Source organism: Anomalospiza imberbis, chromosome 9, assembly GCF_031753505.1.
Source record: "Anomalospiza imberbis isolate Cuckoo-Finch-1a 21T00152 chromosome 9, ASM3175350v1, whole genome shotgun sequence".
NCBI classification, from domain to species: domain Eukaryota; kingdom Metazoa; phylum Chordata; class Aves; order Passeriformes; family Viduidae; genus Anomalospiza; species Anomalospiza imberbis.
Genome location: NC_089689.1, coordinates 701,426 through 720,486, shown reverse-complemented (window position 1 = coordinate 720,486; position 19,061 = coordinate 701,426). Strand labels below are relative to the sequence as shown.

The 19,061-nt window shown below is 43.0% G+C and overlaps 1 protein-coding gene across 3 annotated transcripts in view; it reads right to left on the bottom strand.

Moving 5' to 3' along the window:
• ATF6 (activating transcription factor 6) overlaps positions 1 to 19,061 on the bottom strand; it is a 76,263-nt gene that overhangs the window by 13,561 nt on the left and 43,641 nt on the right. For all 3 annotated transcript variants that reach the window (XM_068199199.1, XM_068199202.1, XM_068199198.1), the window contains exon 15: positions 5,743 to 5,827. In XM_068199199.1, the coding sequence (XP_068055300.1) occupies positions 5,743 to 5,827 (85 nt within the window). The remainder of the gene's footprint in view (positions 1 to 5,742; positions 5,828 to 19,061) is intronic.

Below are 19,061 nucleotides of genomic sequence, written 5' to 3'. Positions count from 1 at the left end.
TGATTCAAAGAGATGTAGGAAAGTTTGAGGGAATATTTTGTTTTGACAAACTGCACTTCTACATGACTTTGAGAATAGCAGCATCTTACAAGATTACTAAAATCTGTTGCTAAAGTTCCTTGTTAAACAATGTTCTGCCATCATTGCAATCCTGACCTCTGCAGCACAGCTTTACACAAGCACAGGAGCAGAAGTACATCTCTGACATTGGCAAATCCTCCTAATTACAGGAGAACCAGAGAAATGGTGCTTGCCCATGGCTGCACACAGGACACTGCAGGCTCTCCCTCTGTCCCAGCCCAGGCTCAGGAATCACCTGCTGCAGTGAGGTCTAATCACAGCTCTGATTCTTCCTTCCTCAGACTTCACCAAATGACTTTTATTCCTCAACTGGCAGCTCAAGAAGCAAAAGAATGGCAGTTTCAAAATGACTGGAATGACAGCATTGGAGACATTGTTAGATGTATTTCCCTACATCCCGTTTAGAGAACTTGACAGACTCTCAGTGACTTTCCCAAAAAACCTTAGCAGTCACCCTTCTTTCATCTCACATCTAGGTTCTAATCCCACATACACAACTTCCAGAGCCTTCTGGTCACACACTACAGCTTGTAAGGCCATGCTAAGTTCTCAGGACTTTCTGTTAAATGCAGATAAAAAGCAGAAATACTGAGGGAAGTATCTCTATAGCTCATGCTTGTGCAGCCAAGAGATGTGTCCTCTCTACCTGGTAGAGTGGCATGAGCTTCCCAGCTTGGTGCCAAGAGCAGCAGCTGTGAGAGGGAGCCATGGGCACCATAACTTGGCTTTTAGGCACAGGGAGAACAATGAGGGACAAGAGCTATGGATAGCAGGGACCATCACCCTCCTGGAAACTGCTCTGGAGCTATCCAAAGCGAGAAAGAGGCTTCCCAAAATGTCAAGCAGTAACCTTCAGGGAAGGCAGCTGCTGTTCAAACATGTTGTTTTAGACTTTCCTTCATGACTGACTGTGAATTCTGTTTCTTGCTCTGATAAAAAGAAACAGCATCTTTTGTTTGCTTGACCCTGAAAGGCAGAGGAAGTTGAAGCCTTTATTTATTCAACCCTAAGACATGGGAACTTACAGACCATTGTCACTTCCCAAAGAGCTTTTGTTTTTATTTTTCTCCTCAGCCTATCTGGGTTCTGTTTGCCTTACAAATTTTTCACAGACAGTTTGTTACCAGCCTGGGACATCTGTGACTTGCTTGCACATGGCTGTCAGTTGAAGGGAAGTTCTTTGTAGCTGCATGCAAATAATTATGTTGCTTGATGGCAGAAATCGCTCCAGTTTTGATCAAAAAGCCTAACCACTAGATTTGTTTTCCACCTTTTTATACTATTTCAGAGCACTTTTGAAGTCTGTTACATCAGTACGATGATGGATGGCAAGAAGGAAAGCTGATGGAACTGGTCACGAATCAGAAATTGGCCAAGACAACAGAGCACATGGACTCTGCTGAAGTCAGCACTCCATTCCATTTCTGCCTTTGGGAGGTTATTTTGGTGTTGGATTTCATGACAAAAAAACAACCCTTAGGAGAAGAGGGCTCCTTAAGAAGCTTAAGGATGGCCAGGTTATCGAGGGACACACAAACAGCTATCTCAAAGGCAGACTGAAGACAAGCCCCACTGGGCTCCATCAGACTAAGGACCTATCCAGAATATTTATAAAAAGTTCAAAACTCTGTCACGGCTGCTAATTCCAAGAAAATGAGCCTTAGATTTCACCAGGGGCTTTCTCATCAGGTCTTCTACTTTTGGCCTAGAGTGCAGACACCAACCCCCAGTTTAAAGAAAGTGAATGATGGAAAGACTTTCACCCATAGGGAATTGTTTTGCATGGGATCCTAAGAAGAAAAAAGGCCTTTTTGGTCTCTGTGTTGCTGCTAAGGCCACTGGTGAGTACACACCTGTACAGACACTTAGAGCTGCTCCTACCAAGAGCAAGTGCAAGCTGTGAGAGTCCCTCACCTAACCCCAGGGAGAACTGCATTCCTGAAAGGGGCTTCTTGGGCCAAACACTCAAGTGGCTCTCTGGCAGTGCCTGTCCTCACTCCTGTGTGCTGCACAGAGCAGCAGTCCCACTGGGCTGTGCTGGGCTGCAGAGCTGCAGGCATGCTGCAGACACAGAAGTCTTGTGCTCAGGGTGGGGAGAGTGGCTCAGCCACGCTGTTCTCTATAGGTTACTTGGATCCAAAGATCCATGTTGAAACCCGCTGCAGTTAAATAAATAGAGGGCTAATGGCAGATGGTTTCACTTAAACTTCAAGAAAGGCACCGCCTATATGTCAATTTGGAATTGGTGTAATGAGCCAACAACGTTCTGAATTAAAATAAAAGCAAATTTAGGAATGAAACCTACTAGAGACTTAACTGGTCTCAAGTGCATAGTTAAATTTCTAAAATAATAGCTGCAATCCAGCATAACAAACATGCCTTGCTTGAAAACAAAAGCCTGAGTTTAACTGTAGATTGCAGTTTGTTTTCATTCCCATGAGAAACTGCAAGATATTTCTTCTTGGAGTAACTTCCCAGGAAGGCACACCAATGGTGCCTCCAAAACCACATAGAGTAGGACCAGGACTCCCCAGTTCTTTGTTTTTCCTTCCAGGTTTACCAGTGCTGAGGCCCTTAGGTACCATCAGGCAGATTTTCTGTGAGTATTGCATGTGGTCACAAATGCTGGCGCTTTGACACTGGGCAGAGGCAGGTCAGAATTGGGCATGGCTGGCTGCAGGGGCCAAGGGCAGAGCTGTACCATGGGACAGCAGCCAGCAGGGACATGGCACAAGGGCAAAGGACTGACAGAGCATCTGGGGAGGCAGAAAAGGAAGAGCTGCCAGCAAGCATTGACTGTGAACTGGGGGATGGCCCAGCAAGCTTGGAAAGGGCTATGATCAGGGAGGAAGAAGGAAAAGGGAGTAGGAGGTGGAGGATTAACATGTAACAATGTATAACAAGTTCCTACACTTAAAAATAAACTTACACATATTTAACGTATTTTAACATATTAAACATATTTAAATAGGCAAATATGTTTCTGTGCACCTGCACAGTGAGGATCTGGTTCTATCCTAATGCTCTCTGAGGGGCATGGGTGATTCAGGCTGACCATGAGAAGGAGCACATGGCACATTACAAGGTAATGGCTGTTTTTATTCTTTTCCAGCATAGAGCAACAGAACACTTGAAAGCAAATTTTGATCTGGAAAATTAATAACAAACTGCTATTGCCTTGTACAAGATCTCCTTTTAAACTTCAATCTTATTGACTGCACACACATGCATGTGCACATCAATTACTAGACTGTCTGTTGACATTTGTCACTACCTCACAGCACAAGGACTGCCACCTTCTTCCCAGAAAAAACTCTTCAGGCAGTAACCTTGACTCTGCTCTGTACACTCATGAAAACTGCCAGATCAGTCTTGCAGAGCCATGTAGGACAGCAGTGGACAACTCCGTACTCATTGTCCATATCTGTTCTCTGTCCCTGCAGCCAGTGGTGGGAATGGCTCAAGCCAGCTAAAGGCAGTCTCCAGTGGGCCTCAGAAGGCACCAGAAGAATCTGAGGGTGACCAGCAAAGGGTGACTGTCTGCTGGGAAAAGACTGTCCAAGTAGTTCAAAGGGTTGGCTCTCAACTGCTCTGTCAAGTATTTCATCTTTGCAAACAGTGGCATGGGTAAACTTTAGTACACAGTAAAAGACCCCACAGAAGCAAGCGATGAAGTTCTGAAAAAGCTTCAAAACAAAGACCCCTTCACTTGTATTCCTGTCATCTCCTCTGCCAGGGCTGTGGCAGTAAAAAGAAAGGGCAAGGAAGTGGCAGTAGAAAAGGTTTCCTTTCTTGCACAGAGATCTGGCTGAGGTACAAGGAAAGAGGGGACAAGTTCTTACACTGAAAGTTTTGCCAATTTCTTCAAAGGAGACTCGTCCTTTTCCAGCAGCCAATTCTCTGCAGGTGCACAAAGAATTAAGGTGGGCTTAAAAGAACAGCAGACAGCTGGGAGGAATGCTTTGTTGTCAGCTAACTCCCAGATGCTTGTGCGGATCATCTCCAGTCCCCTCAGAGGCAGAATAGGGTGGAGAGGCAATTTTCTCAAAGGACCGAAATGGGTTCTTCTCCAGACAGAACTTTTTAGGGAATCATTTCCTATGGTTATCAATAGTCAAATTGAAAATCAAGCCAAGTTACCTACTGGCTTTTTTGTGTCTTGTAACTTTTTTCCCAACACCTGGCTGGGTGTCACAGAGGAATCTGTGTTTGATGCTGTTGTTTACTTAATGCTATTCTTGTGTCTCATCTGTTTCGACATCTCAGCCCAAATCCCTGGACATTTTTTTTTATTTCCTGGATTGTGCTGATGTTCCAAAGAAAAAAATCCCGAAGAACTGAAGAAAATGTAATTTCACAATGTTTCATTATTTATGGATAAGATTTGTCACTGGATTCTGATGCATATCTTCCAAATTATATTTACTCCAACAAATGAAAAGTTATTTCAAGTAAAAACAGGACTTGGTAAAATGTTAAGAAGAAATAATTTGTAACTTAGAAATAGTGTTTTTACTTCAGTGATAAAGTGCCCACTTGCATGTGATAATTCAGGTCAGCCAGAAAAGGATTTTTGTAATAGACATAAAAAGGGAGTTTCAGGCAGATAAATGCCAAAAATAATTCTGATACATCTAATAAAAATTCCCCTAGGACAGCTGTACAGATTATCACACTCAGCTGCACTGCATGGGAAAGTGCAATTATCAAAATGCTGAAAGCCTGAACTGATTCTTTTTTTCTTAGTTTATGGAAATTCGCATCAGCAGATAATATTTTCAGCATGCTGGGATTTAACAATAACATTTTGGTTTATGATTCACATGTACTGTAAAACACAGATGTTTTAAAAAAGCATTTTGTGCACAGTTGTTCAGAAAGTAAAGTTTACACTGCTCCAGGGTTCTCAATGCATTTGATGAGTGTGGCAGTGACACTCTGCCCTAAGCACGTTCCATCTTCCTCACCATCTGAATTCATGATATACTTGTGCAGGTCATGTCCTGTCTCTCATGTGGGACTGAAATGCTGCCCCAGAGCATTTCTGTGCACTAATAAGTCCATGCCCCAGTGCAAAGCTGTTTTCCCTGCTGTCCTGCAGCACAGTAATGTGATGATTATTAATCCTGACCAGGCAGTGCTGAGAGGTCCCACTCACACTGAGTGTTGTATAACAGCATGGTAAACAGCTGAGGAGGACCAGGGAAGGCAGTCAGCATCCTAACAAACCAGCAAGGCCAAGGAATTTGCCCTGCTAAGCAAGCGTAGGAGGAACCCAAATGAGGAGAGGAGGACAGTCTCCATAGGCTCTGTGAGCCACCAAGTTAGAGAGGTTAAGTCCTGTTCACGTAACCCTTAATCAGCTGGGTACAAATCACCAGGACTGGGTGGCACCCTCTGTGTCCTGGAAGAAGCCAGAATTCACAACTGCTGGCCAGGTCCCCACCTCTCCTCACAGTCTGGGTGACCAAGCATGGGAGATTTGCCAGTACTCCAGCTCCAACGGGGACCCTGGCAACTAAACCCCAGTAATGATCAGTTTGACTTCTTTTGCAAAGCTGTAATGACAGATATTTGGCCTAAGTTTGCTTTTCATGTACGAGTCAGTCACATCTCTTTGAAACTGTTCTCTTATCGTTCCCTTTCTTCTTTTGCACTTACCATTGATGTTTACAGCTGGCAGCACTATAGACATCTTTGGTCTCCTGGTCTTGTTATGTGTGGTGGCTGGCAGTAGCAGGTGGTCCTGGAAAACAGCAGAAAAGATGTGTTAAATCTACTCTCAAAGCAGAGAGCTGGGAAAATGCCTTTCCACTCTCCTTTACTGGCATTCCACACTGAACTGTTTACAACAGCTCAGAAAATCCATATTGTTGAGGGAGTCTTCCAAAAGTCACAGCAATTGCTCCTGCTGTGTAACCAAGAAGAAATCCCTATTGCATGCAGCAGAATATGAAAAAGCCTTGATCATGTGGAAGGAGATGGAAACTACCATTAAGCCCTCATTCAACAGAGTGCTTATGTATATGATTAAAGTAATTTAACTTGACTTCAATGCTATTTAAACATATGTTTAAGGACCTTGCTGAATTGAAGCTTTTACTTGCACAGCTGTTTACTTTCTGTGTAAGTTGTCCTGCTGTCCCTGTGAAGCTCTATACCTCATGCCTCGTGCAGCAGGACTGCACTGCTCAGAGCTGGGCTGGGGTGTGAAACACAAGCTCTGCTGACAACACCTTCCAGGGAGGTTGGATGGTGAAGCTGTGCTTTAGTGTCTGATCTCTCCTGTAAGGCAGCAGTAACTGCCCTGGCTCTGACAGTGGAAGCTGCATCTGCAGGAAATGCTCTGGATACAGACCTGGCCTGCAAGGAGGAACACAGCCTTTCTTCAGGGTTCTTTTGCTGCTGCTGAACTCCAGCTGCTCAACTTGCAGCCTGGAAAAATATGGTTCCTCCCTTATCAATGGAACTTAAAAGCTCTGGTCCAGGCATCTCCCATATTATTAAGCCAGTTTGATGCTCTCCTTTCATGCTTTCCCATGCTTTTCACATACAAACATCTCATACTTTTGGGCAAGGTTATCTTTTTGGCAAACTGAATTAGACTTCCTTCGGGATACATTAATTTATTAAGATCAGGGTAACAGTAATTTTTCCATTTAAAAATATAAACACTACCGTGTTATATGTAAGATTTGGGGAACTGAGTTACACACAAAGTTAGGTGTTAAATATGGCAAGATATTCTGTAGACACATTGCAGAAATATCATTTTCTCTCTGTTTCCCATCAAAAATTTCCCTCCCCCAAAACACCAAATGACTGACCATGAGAAGAAAACATTACTTAAATAAATGTCTGCAAAAAACATCTTGGTAACCAAAATTACAAAACCACTCTGGTATAATTCTCAGATCACATATGTAATTCCCATTTCACTTTTGAACTGCTTAAGATTAAGACAACATTCACTAAGACAATGATCCTTACATAAAAACTCTCATTGAAATCCAATGTTCCCAAAGGAACAGGCCTAAGATAAGATGTCCATTAAATTACATTTTGTAACAATGCCCTTGCCACAATTTGGTAACTATTTTTAGCAGACCTTAGAAAATGCTTATACTGTTTGGTTTTTTTTTTTTTCCTTTTTCAATGCTTCTGAGAGTCCATCGCTACCTACCAAACCACAAGTACTGCACAGATGATCACCTGAGAGTCATTACAAGTAGCAACTGCTTTTTGCTAACCTATCTGAAGACTGGTGCATTAATTTATGCTGCCTTATAATGGCACCTTTATTTACTGTATGTATAAATTGTATTAAGAGCTACCACAAGGATTTTACAGTTGCATTCAAATGTTCTTTGGAGTTGCTGCACCACCTCCCAGTGATTCAACACCAACTCTGGAGAAAACAGACAAACAAAAAGCTCTAAACCCAGATTGCCACCAGGAGCTGATGTGCAAGAGGCACACATTGTCTGGAAGCTGCCCATCTATGAAGAGACATTTTATAAATCTGGAATTGGTGAAATTTATCCATCTCGCTAATCATCTTTATCTTTCATATGCATTGTGGCAATCAGTGCAAACTTGTAGTTACCTAACTACCCTCATTCTTCAGTGAATTCGAAGGGTATGCTGTAGAATATCAGATATTCTGACCACAGTTAGCCACCCAAAACATTCTCAAGTCCAAAAGTCTTCAAGTAGTCCAAACCTTTTATTTGAAAGCAAAAAATAATTAATTCTATTTCACAGAAATGAGGGTACAGATTAGTGATTTTGAAGATATCAGACATTTAGAAGCACTGTTTGAATGCATTTCTAAAATGTTCTGTGCCATTCTGAAGGATGCTGAATTGCATCCCAGAGGGGGCTGTGACACTATATCACTCACCCCAAATTTTAAACAATAGACAAAACAAACAAACAAAACAAACCCTAAATTAAAATACTGTTTGTGATATTAACACATGGTATAAAACTGAAAATGAATAAAAGCAAATTTTGCAAGTCAGCATCTGGCTCAGGAGCATGAGTGTCAACCAGAGTCAGAATAAATCAGAACTATTATCCAACAACAGATGGCTCTGGCTTGGAGCAGGAGCTGCACTTAGACGACAGTTTAAACAGACGAAGCAGACCTGAGACTGCTGGCAGAATGACTGGAAAAATATCAGCCTGGAAAGAATATTTCAAATGAGATCCTTGCTTCAGCATTCTCAATTTGCTTTTGATATCTCTGCAGTTCAGTGATACTGAAGCCAGATGAGATGGACAGATAGATATAGACACAGATACTAAAAATCCAGGCATGAACATGTTACCTTAATTTAGTAAGTCTCAACAACACATGGGACTGCAATAAGGATTCTGAGGTTTCTTGAGTATCAGATCAGTGTTATCAGGGCTCCAGCAGGGATAAAGCTTTAGAGCCTCATGTATCTCTAACCCTACAGCCAAATGGCAGTGGAAATCCTCTCCCACTGTGCCAGAATATTCCAGAAGTCCTGCTGCTCCTGCAGCTTCAGCCTCAGTCTCATGATATGTGGTTTGGTACCCAAAGTCCCTCCTACCTAGATGCATGAAAATATGGAGACATTTTGCTTTCATTTTCCTTTTTTTTGTTAAAAAATTGGTTTTAACTCTCATACTTTTAAGGATGTAAACAAAACATCATCACTGCATACCATGAGGTTTCATTAAACAGAGGAAAAAAATGCTAGGCATGGGTCTTTTTGATTTAATTTTCTTTCTTAAACTATCATCACTTCTAAGCTGGACTCTTGGCTTTTAAATTAACAGAACTGGCAATAGTGCTTGTTTTGGCTTTTGCAATGCATATCCCATCAGCCATAGCACCTCCCAAGGAGCAGTCCTGCACCTCCTCCATTCCTGCTTCACTGTGTGACAGAAACACGTAGGAATGAATCCTCGCAGTATGCCCACGATGGAGGAAAATATTCCAGGGAATGTTTGGAGGAGAGGCGCACGCATTTCAGGGAAGCCCGTGTGACACAGGACACAAAGGAGCAGATTTCCAGCCCCGCAAGGTGCTGCACTCTCAGCATGAGCTGCCTTTCCTCCCGTCCCAGGGCTTTCTCTCTGTCAAGTCAATTCCCCCAGATTTTTCTTACCTTCTTAGTTGTTGTGCTTAGGTATGGATTAGTATTTTTCAAAAGGCTTTTCTGAGGTCTTAACTAAGGACCCTTGATTGAGATGTACTTTGTTAGAGCATATTTAGCACATCTGCCTGTGTGAACACTGCTGGTCATGCTGCTGTCGAGCCTCAGACCCCTCCAGGCGGCTCGGAGCATGTACCCTGCAAAGTACAGATGTGATCCATGCGGGAGCCAAGGCTCCAGGAACACAGCCCCCACCCAACTCCACACAAAGACTTTGTCAAGATGTCCCAGTGAGCCCTGCTCTTCATTAAGAGCTCCATCTCTGACAAACCAAGGATAACCTTTTGCAAAACAAGAGACATTTGTTGGTTTACAGCAATAAAAGCTCCGAGGAGACTGGATTAAAATACCAAAGGAAAGCTTTAATGTGCTATTCTGGTAATTTGCCTTGATGAGGCGATTTGATCTTTACCGTGGCCTTGGAGACCTGCTCTGTGCTAGAATGTTGCAACAAAGGCAGTTGCCAGAGCAGAGGGGGCAACAGGAGCCAGGCATGCTAAAGGGTGCTCTGTCACTCCGTCCAGCAGCTTCCCAAGGCTTCTTCCAGCAAACAAACACTGGAGCTGGGCATTTTTTCGTCTCTGTTTATGACTAAGAAGTCTCTCAGGGAACTGTGTGCCTCAACCTCTTCCAGCCTGAATCTTCCCGCTGTGGTTCCAGGACCACATTACAGCCGCTGTTGACCCAGGCTGAGGTGATGCCTCAGGTTTTGGCTTTTCTATTTTTCACATTCTGTGCTGCTTTAGTGTGTAGTTCTGAGCTTCCTATTAAGGGATGGTGAGCTCTCTTCACAGAGCAGGGAGACAAAACAATTCCTTCCCTAGCTGGGGACCAAGGACAATCACCCAAATCTCAGGCCCAAGAGCACAAACAACGTGGAATGAAGAGAGAAAAACAAGCAGGATGGGACTTCATGGGCTGGAGCTGTATTTGGACAATTAGCTCCAATGTGCAAATGGAGCAGAACTGATCAAAGTGAGAAACCCCGTGAGCGGTTGGGCATTTTGGGACCATTTAGGTTCCTCTTGGGTGCAGCCCTGGCCCCTGGCCGGGCTCTTGTGCTGCCCAAGGTGGATCCATTGAGGCCCTTTATTAAATCCCTACTTTATTCTTTAACTCTGTCCAGTCTCTGTTCTAGGGCAGCCTCTCAAGGCATCAGAGCAGCCGCCCACATCCCACAGAGGGGTTGTTTTTCTTTAATGGCACAACTTCTGGCAGTTTTCAACACCTCCAGACAGCTTAAAACCTTATCTGTTCACTATCTGACCACACCTAGTGAGTGATCTCAAGATGAAACAGATAGAAAACAAGTGCTTTTTTTGATCATACAAAAATTGTGCATCAAATCCATGCACTGCCTTTTTACCCTATTTTTTCTGAACATCTTCAGGGATTTTGAGACTGACACAACACTGGACCTCTTTACAGGTATGCTTTTGACAACACAAAGAATGTGCAACAAAAATATGCTCTCCCTGACCCAAAATACTGCATGCCACTTCAGAGACTGATTCATAGCACAAATACTCCAAGGAGCTAGACCTCTTAAACCCCTGGGTTGACAGACCCCCTGAGCCAGCTTTTTTTCCCACAAACGACAGATTTCACACTTTTTAAAAATTTCAGGATCATTGTTTCCAGCTTTTTGCTGTTACCAGAGATGTGATGTGTCTGTCTGTTCTCCTACACAGGCCAGGGACCTGGCCCTGAGCAGCATCCCAGCCTCTGGCACACAACTCCTGGCCAAGAAATGGTACCTGAGAACTTCATTCTCAGGAATGCAGGGCTGGATGTCAGCCCTCTCTGAACAGCAGCACTCTCTGATGCCAGCAGCTCTCTGAACACAAAAGGAGGCTGTTCCCCAGGGAAGAGAACTCACCAATGTGCACTCAGAGTCAAGAGGCTGATCCTCATCTAGCCCAGCAGTTCCCAAAGTAGAAAGCACAGAGCAGGATGTAAATGGGAGTCAGGCCTTGGCATTTCTGGTTTTCTCTGGCATTTCAAAAAGGACACGTATCAAAGTTTACAAATTTGTACAGGAAATGGCTGCATAATTTCATTATTGATTCATTTGGGGAATGGCAACCATAAGGTGCCCTGAGGTTACACCACACTGGATGCAGCACTGGTCCATCTGAAAATGCCAGAAGTTCCTGAAACACTGCCTTCACCATCAGTGGATGTTACACTGGGCAGAAATGCAGAGGGGACGGTGCCTCTGGAAACATTTCTGACCCTTATATCTGAAAAGCATAGGGATGTTTTTGAGAGTAGGAAAAAAAAAAAAAAAAGAGAGAGGAAACAAATTAAAACCTCTGCACAAACTGTGACTCATAGCCACCACTCTTGTTCATCACACCAGAAACTTAGTAAAGCTGGCTTGTTTTTAAAGCTGATCTTTAAAGTTGAGTTTTTTCGACTGGTTGGTTTCTGAGGTTTTTTTTTTTTAAGGTAGACCTTAGAAATACAAGGAGATTTACTTAGCTCATCATGGATCCTTACAGGGAATCCATGACATGAAGAGCATGGGAGCAGGTGAAAAATGGGATAATGACTGCAAGGAACGCACAGAAAATCCACAATAAAATTTCACAAGGTATCAGTCTCTCTGCAGTAGCTCTTGGCAGCCCATCCTGAGAGCAGCTTTACCACTTTAACAATGCCATTTAACTTAATTTGAAGTTAACCAGTTCTACCTATCTTAACCTTGATGTTAGCCAGCACACATTAACACAGTTTGAGTTTGCAGCACATTTAAAGAAGAATTCAACCCCTAATCATAGCATCTAACTACTTTTCTAGGTTTTAAGGGGTGGGAAGAAGACTGTCCCAGAACAAGAAAGCTCCAAAAAGTAGTGGGAATAGAGATTGTTTTTCTGCTTTCATTTTTGCCAGAATTGCTCCTTTTCACCCCAGTGCTGTTTCGATCCCTGTATTTCTGTGCACAGGTGGTTTTTACAGCCTATTCTTTGCACACAGTGCTGGAATGAACTGATGAGATATGACTTTTATTTAAGTGTTTTACCAGAAATAGCTCAATCCCACAGTCAATAAAATGTCCTCTAGTGTAAGATTACACCTTTCTGCCATTCCCAGACAAATTTTCATAAATAAAACCTAACTGCACTTTGGAACAACTTCTAGTCACTGTCCTTGCAGAAGAAGGAGTTGCTATCCAGTTTAGTTTCCACATTAGAGGTCTTTTAATGAAGAAGTCTTTAGTGCCTTTTATTGTAAATTGTGCTACTGCCAGATGTGATATGGGCTGGACTCCAAAACCAAACTACCTGGAAAGCACCTCACTGTGAGTCAGAGAGCCTTGTGAAAATCCCAGAGACCTCAGAGGAATGGAAAATTCACTCTGTCACAAGCTTCCTTCAGAAGAGTTTCCCCCCCTCTGTTCAAAGACAGCACTGCTGCCTGTCCACGAGCAGGGCTCAGCTTTGGAGACTTTTCTCCATGTAAAGGAGAACCAGTAGCAAAGGATCTCTGCTGGATTAAGAACCAGAAAGGTTATGGAGACTACTAAGGATAAGAGACCTGCTGGGTTCACAAACATGCAAAGCATTGAGGAGGTGCACAAAAGGCAGCTGTAGAGCAGGTATATAGAAAAGTGAAAAATATTGACAGACGGTTCAGTTTTCTATTTTCATGGTTTAGAATCCCTTTGTTCAACATACAAGGCCAAAGAGGAGGACTTATGCCTTAAGATAACACTGAAATATGCTGCTAATCAGGTATCTACAGACTCTACCCAGTGGGCCTCTGGGAAGGCACCTTGTCTCCCTCCAGGAAGCTGATCATGAGCGTGCTTCCAGAGACAGGTTCGTCATCCTGTCCTACTGAAACATCTATCTTCACCCTGTTAAAGTGACACCGAAGCAGCAAAATTACCAGCTTCTCTCAAGCTTCCTGTTCCTCTGCAAATCCCTCATTCTGGAACTACCCGAGATGAACCTGCCTCGTTTCTATCCAACCTATTTCAGTATCATTTTTGACTTGCAAGACATCCAAAATAAGAGGCACTACGTACCATCATCCTTTCCCTGTGGATAGAGAATACCCCAGGAAATCATAGTTTGCAGAAGCTTGAATAGGGCACACCAATGCCAGTCCAATTGTAAGGGAGAACGAGGTGAAGGAGCCCCATCTGGACTTTATTTCACTGATAAATGTATTTTTCCTTGTAGTTTTGTCCTGTTTGATTTGCATACGAAGGATAAAGGCCATGTGAACATGGAGGGCACAGGACAGAGACTGGACAGAAATCCTGGCAGTTAAACTTGCCTGCAGAACTGCTCTGCAGGGCCAAAAGTAGAGAACAATGCATGCATTTGCTATGATGTAATTTTGGTTTGGCAGCAGATTAAAAAAAAATTCCTAAACGCAAAGTAAGAGGATGTGAGGGACAGAATTCTATGTCGAAGCGAACAGTTTTGGTTAAAATTGTATAGGAAGGTTCTAAAGCATTCTTGAAAATGCTTTGGTAATTTGTGTCTGGGTTATTTGTGGAAATTATCTGCATTTCAAAACAAACTGGAAAAGGTATGTCTAGCTGACTTAGTTCTGTGCCTCAGTGAAGGAAAAAGAATCCCAGCTTGTACTGGTGGAAAAGTTTCTCCATTATGTTTGATAAGGATCAGGTTTTCTTCTAAAAGGTCTCTCAATCTAACCAGCATCATAAAATTACAAATGTTTGCTTCAAATTATTTGAAAATTATGTTTCTCTGCCATTTTCTGTCCTTCCCAGGGGCTGTAGAAGCACAGAAATGCTGTTCATCTGTAACTCCCAGCCAAGTCTGTCAACTGTCTTTGCAGATTTTACAAAGTTGTAAGACTGAAAAGGAATTAATTGTTTTATTACTATTACCCATAAAAAGAAATACCCCTCCTTCTATAATTCACTGCAGCGGAGTTCTGCTTTTGCATAGCATCTGCAGGCTATTAGTTTTGCAACTGCAATCTGTAATTGCAAAAACATGTAATTTAGATAGGGCATGTGAATCCAGTCCAGTAAAACCAAAAAGGATAATCCAGATTCTTTGCTTCTTTCACAAAACATTAACTGAAAGTTTCTATACTTGTCAGCATGACCTCAGGTCTTCTACAGAAGACAAATCCTGGATTCCCAGAATTGCTGCTCTGCTGGAGACTGCCCCAAAAAGCACACACAACCCCAACTGTAGAGGAGAATGCTCCTATCAGCAAACACGTTTTTTTCTGCTGTTCTGCCTTTTGCAGCCGTAAACAAGCACAGAACTAGTCAGTGCACAAAAATGGTGCAGTTCCATGGGCACACTCCTTAGAGGGGAGCGCGATCTCTTCCGATCACATTCCCATGAAACAGAAGCTGCATGGCTAAAAAGAAACTGATGCCAGGCTTTCTCCAAATGCTGGCTCTACGTAACACTACAATTCCAGATCCATTTGCTAATACAGCTGCCCTCTGCTTTCTCTTCCAGCTGACTTCAAAGGACAGTGAAGTCCTAGAACACTTTGATCTCACTTTGTGGTGAGATCATCCTGAGAGCTCTTCAGAGCCCACTTGACAATGCCACAGCCAACTCACTGTCAGCAACAGCCTTCTTCCACACAGGAGGCTGGACCAGAGGGCTCTTCTAAGCAGCATTTCCAGGATCCAGAAGGACCTGGGCTCAAATTTTAAAGTCTGTCAAGATCGTACTTCTACCTTGCCTTCTCCCTGATTTGCTGACCTCTCATGAAAAGACTGTATGAGAAAGATGTTGATAGCAATCAGGGTTGCAAAGATATCAAAGACAGCAATCAGGGTTAGATACATATGAGAAACGTTCAGGAATAGCTACACAAGCCCAGGAAAGGTCACACAGCCTGTGAATGAACACTATTCTGGCAGAACAATTTCATTTCAAAGCAGGAGAAAGGATGCTTTCATACAGTGCAAAAATGCCCACACATGCAGACAGCTGGGGATTCAAGAGAACTTTAAAATCCTAATCAGAAACAACTGCTAAGTAGAGGCAAGACTTCAACGTTTTTAAAATCAAGGCACTTAATTTGATCGCAGTGTGTTCAGTCCTACAACACATATGGCACAAGAGCCAGCCCTAATCTGAAATTACCATCTTCTTGCTTTCTGCAGCACCAGAAAGAATTTAAACCTCCTATTCAAGCTGCACACTATGTAAGACAGCTGCAAGCCAAGAAGTAGAGCACCTGTAGTTGTCAATGCAGCAGACTCAGCATCTCGGACAGCTCAGCTAAGGAAGCTGAGACAATCAGAATTTGGACACAAGATGCAGGATTCAGTCTGAAGGGCAACTTTTATTAAGTGGATCCAAACATGTTCCCATGCAAATAAAACTTATATATATACAAGTTATATATATATTACTGGTGTACAGGTGAATATACATTTAAAGCTTCAGGTAAAAATACTACTAGACTCCAAAACTTAATTTTACAGAAGCCGTTAGTTATTCTAAAAAGTGTGCACAATAGGCACATTTGGCACAACAGGACCCAATTGTTCATTAGTCCAAAATCTGAGCACACACAGATGCATTCTTGAGTTGAACAGCTGGGACTTATCTTAAAAAATGTTTTAATGTCTGCAGAGAGAGCATATATGTCTTTTGCGGCCAGGATATCAGGTACTGGATTCAGATCTGGTTTGAGTGAACAAAATGACAACTGAACCTTACATCTCAGAGTCATTGTGACTTTCTCCCTTTCCTGATCCATCCACCTATCTGTGACTGTTGTCAACTTGCTGGAAATATATTCACTGGGAAGGGTAAACGAACAAATTGAAAGCAAGGCTAATCACAAGAGAGACTAAAGTAAGTCTAAATTCAACTCAGATCAAACCCACTGGGAGCCAAACTCAGGGTGCTCCTCTCTCCTCTCCCTGCTGGGACAGCCCCACCTTGCTGCTGCTTGCCCTTGAGTGCCTGTCCTGGTTTCAACTAGGAGAGAGTTATTTTTCTTCTTAGCAGCTGGCACAGTGCCTGTTTTGAATTCATGTTGGTAACACACCAATTTTTTCCTGTTTTGCTGTTGCTGAGATTTTACCTCAAATCAAGGATTTCTGGCTCTCCCATGCTCTGCCAGTGAGCAGGTGCACTGCTGGGAGCCTGGACAGCTGACCCAAACTGGACAAAGGGATATCCCATTGCACACAATACTGTGCGCCGTACACAAACTGGGGAGAACTGGCCAGGATTGCTTCTTGGGAAAGGCTGGGCATCAGTCAGCAGGTGGTGAGCAGCTATACTGTGCATCATTTTCTCCTCTCCTCTCTCTCCTTTTCATTATAATTATTACCACTTTTATAATAATATTTATTTTAATTTTTAAACTGTTTTTATTTTATAAGATGTACTTTTTTTTTCTCCAATTCTCCTCCCCACTGGTGGGGAGACAGGGCATGAACAAGTGGCTGCATGGTTCTTATTAACTGGATGGGGTTAGCCCATGGTACTGCCCAAGAGCAGACAGTGGCAGCTTGATTCACATCGGCAGCCAGAGTGATGCTGCTTCTGAGAGCACAGCAGATGTACAGGAAATTAGCAACAAATCTTCCTAGTTGTGGAAGTTGCATCAATTACACAGAAATACATCAGAGGACTGGAAAATCTGGGTTAGAAGTGTTTGTAATCCCTCAAATTCTTGGAAAAAGCAACTGACTGTGAGTTAAGTTTCTGGGGATCTCCTCCTCCCCCCATCCTTTAGCCTCATATGCTCAGGGTACCTGAATCTCTCTCTAAACCTCTATGAACTTAAGTCCAATGAGATGGAGGTAATCACCTCCCAAGCAGCAACAATAAATTATATTTTAGGTCACTATGGTGATGGTTCCAGGCAGAAAGCTGTTTTATAAGCAGAGGCAGTACTTTTACTAAACTGCCTTTGACCTGGTTTTAAAAATACAGGTCTCATTTGCACTGTCAGTACCTACTGGGTAAAGCAGCTTTGAAAGCACCTTTCTATGGAACCTAAAGAATTGGGTCCTCTGATTTCACTGCTGAAAGTGGTTTCTCCTTCTTTGTAAATCATGCCAAAGCTGAACAAAAGAATACCTTTATAAAAATATAATCACCCGCAATGCAAATGCCACTGCCAAACCCCCAGGAACAGAGCGACACGGGACGTAAGGAAAGAAACACACAGAGATAACACAGAAAGAAACACTCTTCTCAGTCACCAGTTGGTTGCATTTTTGCCTGAACCCCCCAGCTTTACACAGAGCTCTGCAATGACTCCAGCTCAGAGCTGGGTGGGTCTCTGCTCATCCTGGCAGCAGCACAGGCAGAGTTCTGGGCTGCCATGGCTGGACAGTGGTCTGACACACTCAGGCCCTGGCTGGGGCTCCAAAGCCAAGCTGCCTTCTGTTTCCCTCAGAATGCTGCTGCACAGACAACAAGGTTTTAATATCAGGATGCAGTGGGCTGAATCCAAATTCGATGGCAGCATTTTAAGCTGTGCAATGTGTATTACATTACAGCTGCTTGCTGGAAAGATGTTTTTCATTTTGCAGATCCCAGGCCATCTGTATGGCTAAGGATTCATCAACTATTAATAGCTTCTTCTAATTAAAGAGATAGTCAATATAATAATGTTAAAGAACTTATTGCCTCTGTTAGTAATAATCTCAGATAAGAGAGTATGAAGATGAAGCTCCCTTTCTTTTTTTTGCCTGTTGGTTTGTATTTAGCCCAGCCCAATGAGCATCCTTCTATTCACATTTGTAGCTAAATTTACTTCTAGGTTTCACTTCTAAATCTCAGTTCTGAGTCCAGATTTTTTGCCAAGTGTCTACTCTGAATTTCTAGTCTTGCTGAGGAAGGCATAAATCAGTTTTTAGAAACAGAGATCATTTTATAAGTGAAAAAGGACTATTAAAAAAATCCGCATTTTCCCCTAAAAAGAACCTCTCAAACCAAAACAAGAAAACAATCTGATGGAAACTGGTCTTAAAAGCATATCTAAGGTACATGACTAACTCATGCGTGGAAGCAAAAAGGATGCCTGACATTGAGGATTCTTCATTAATCACCCCCAAGCTACCTGAAGTGCCCTTCAGAATGGCTGGGCACAGCCTGAGCAATCTGATCCCCATGACCACCTAAAACAGGAAGGTCCCTTCTCCTTCCCTGCCAGCCTCTGGCAATTGTCAGACTCTCCTGAAAGTGTCCTGAACTCCTCAGGCTGTTTTCCCACCAAGATAATAAAATGGCCCAAAGAGAGACCTCAGTACTCACAGCCAAGGAACTGGCATGGACAACAGGAGCCCTTTCTGGTGCTGATAAACCATGTGAATGACTCACTGGTATTTACCCTTAGAAAATCCTGGGATCTGCTCATGTAGCTAGGGAAGAAAGGAAATCATCCCGTTTTGAACAGTGTTGAAAGTACTACAGTGCTGTACAAGCCATCAGACAAGCCACCTGCACTTGTCCATTGTACAGCTGGTAGAAAATAGCACTTTTCCACAAAAAAAGCTTTCTTGTGTGACAATACTTGGATCCTACTCTGAATCCTGAGAATGGATAAACAGAGGTGTAAACTGGTGCATGAGCAAAACGCTCCTTGTTCATCTCCTGACTGCATCTGAGTAACTGCCTGTCTGCCACAGCAATTAAATTAGCAAGATCACAGGCACCAGATTAGACAGAAGAGAGGGAAAGTTCAGCTTTGGGAAGATAAAAACGTGGAGATGCTTGCTTGCATGCCCCTAAGAAGACAGCAGGCTATTGCTTGCAGGCTGGGCCTGTCTCTCTTCCTGCAGAGTAATATGTTTTATTCTAT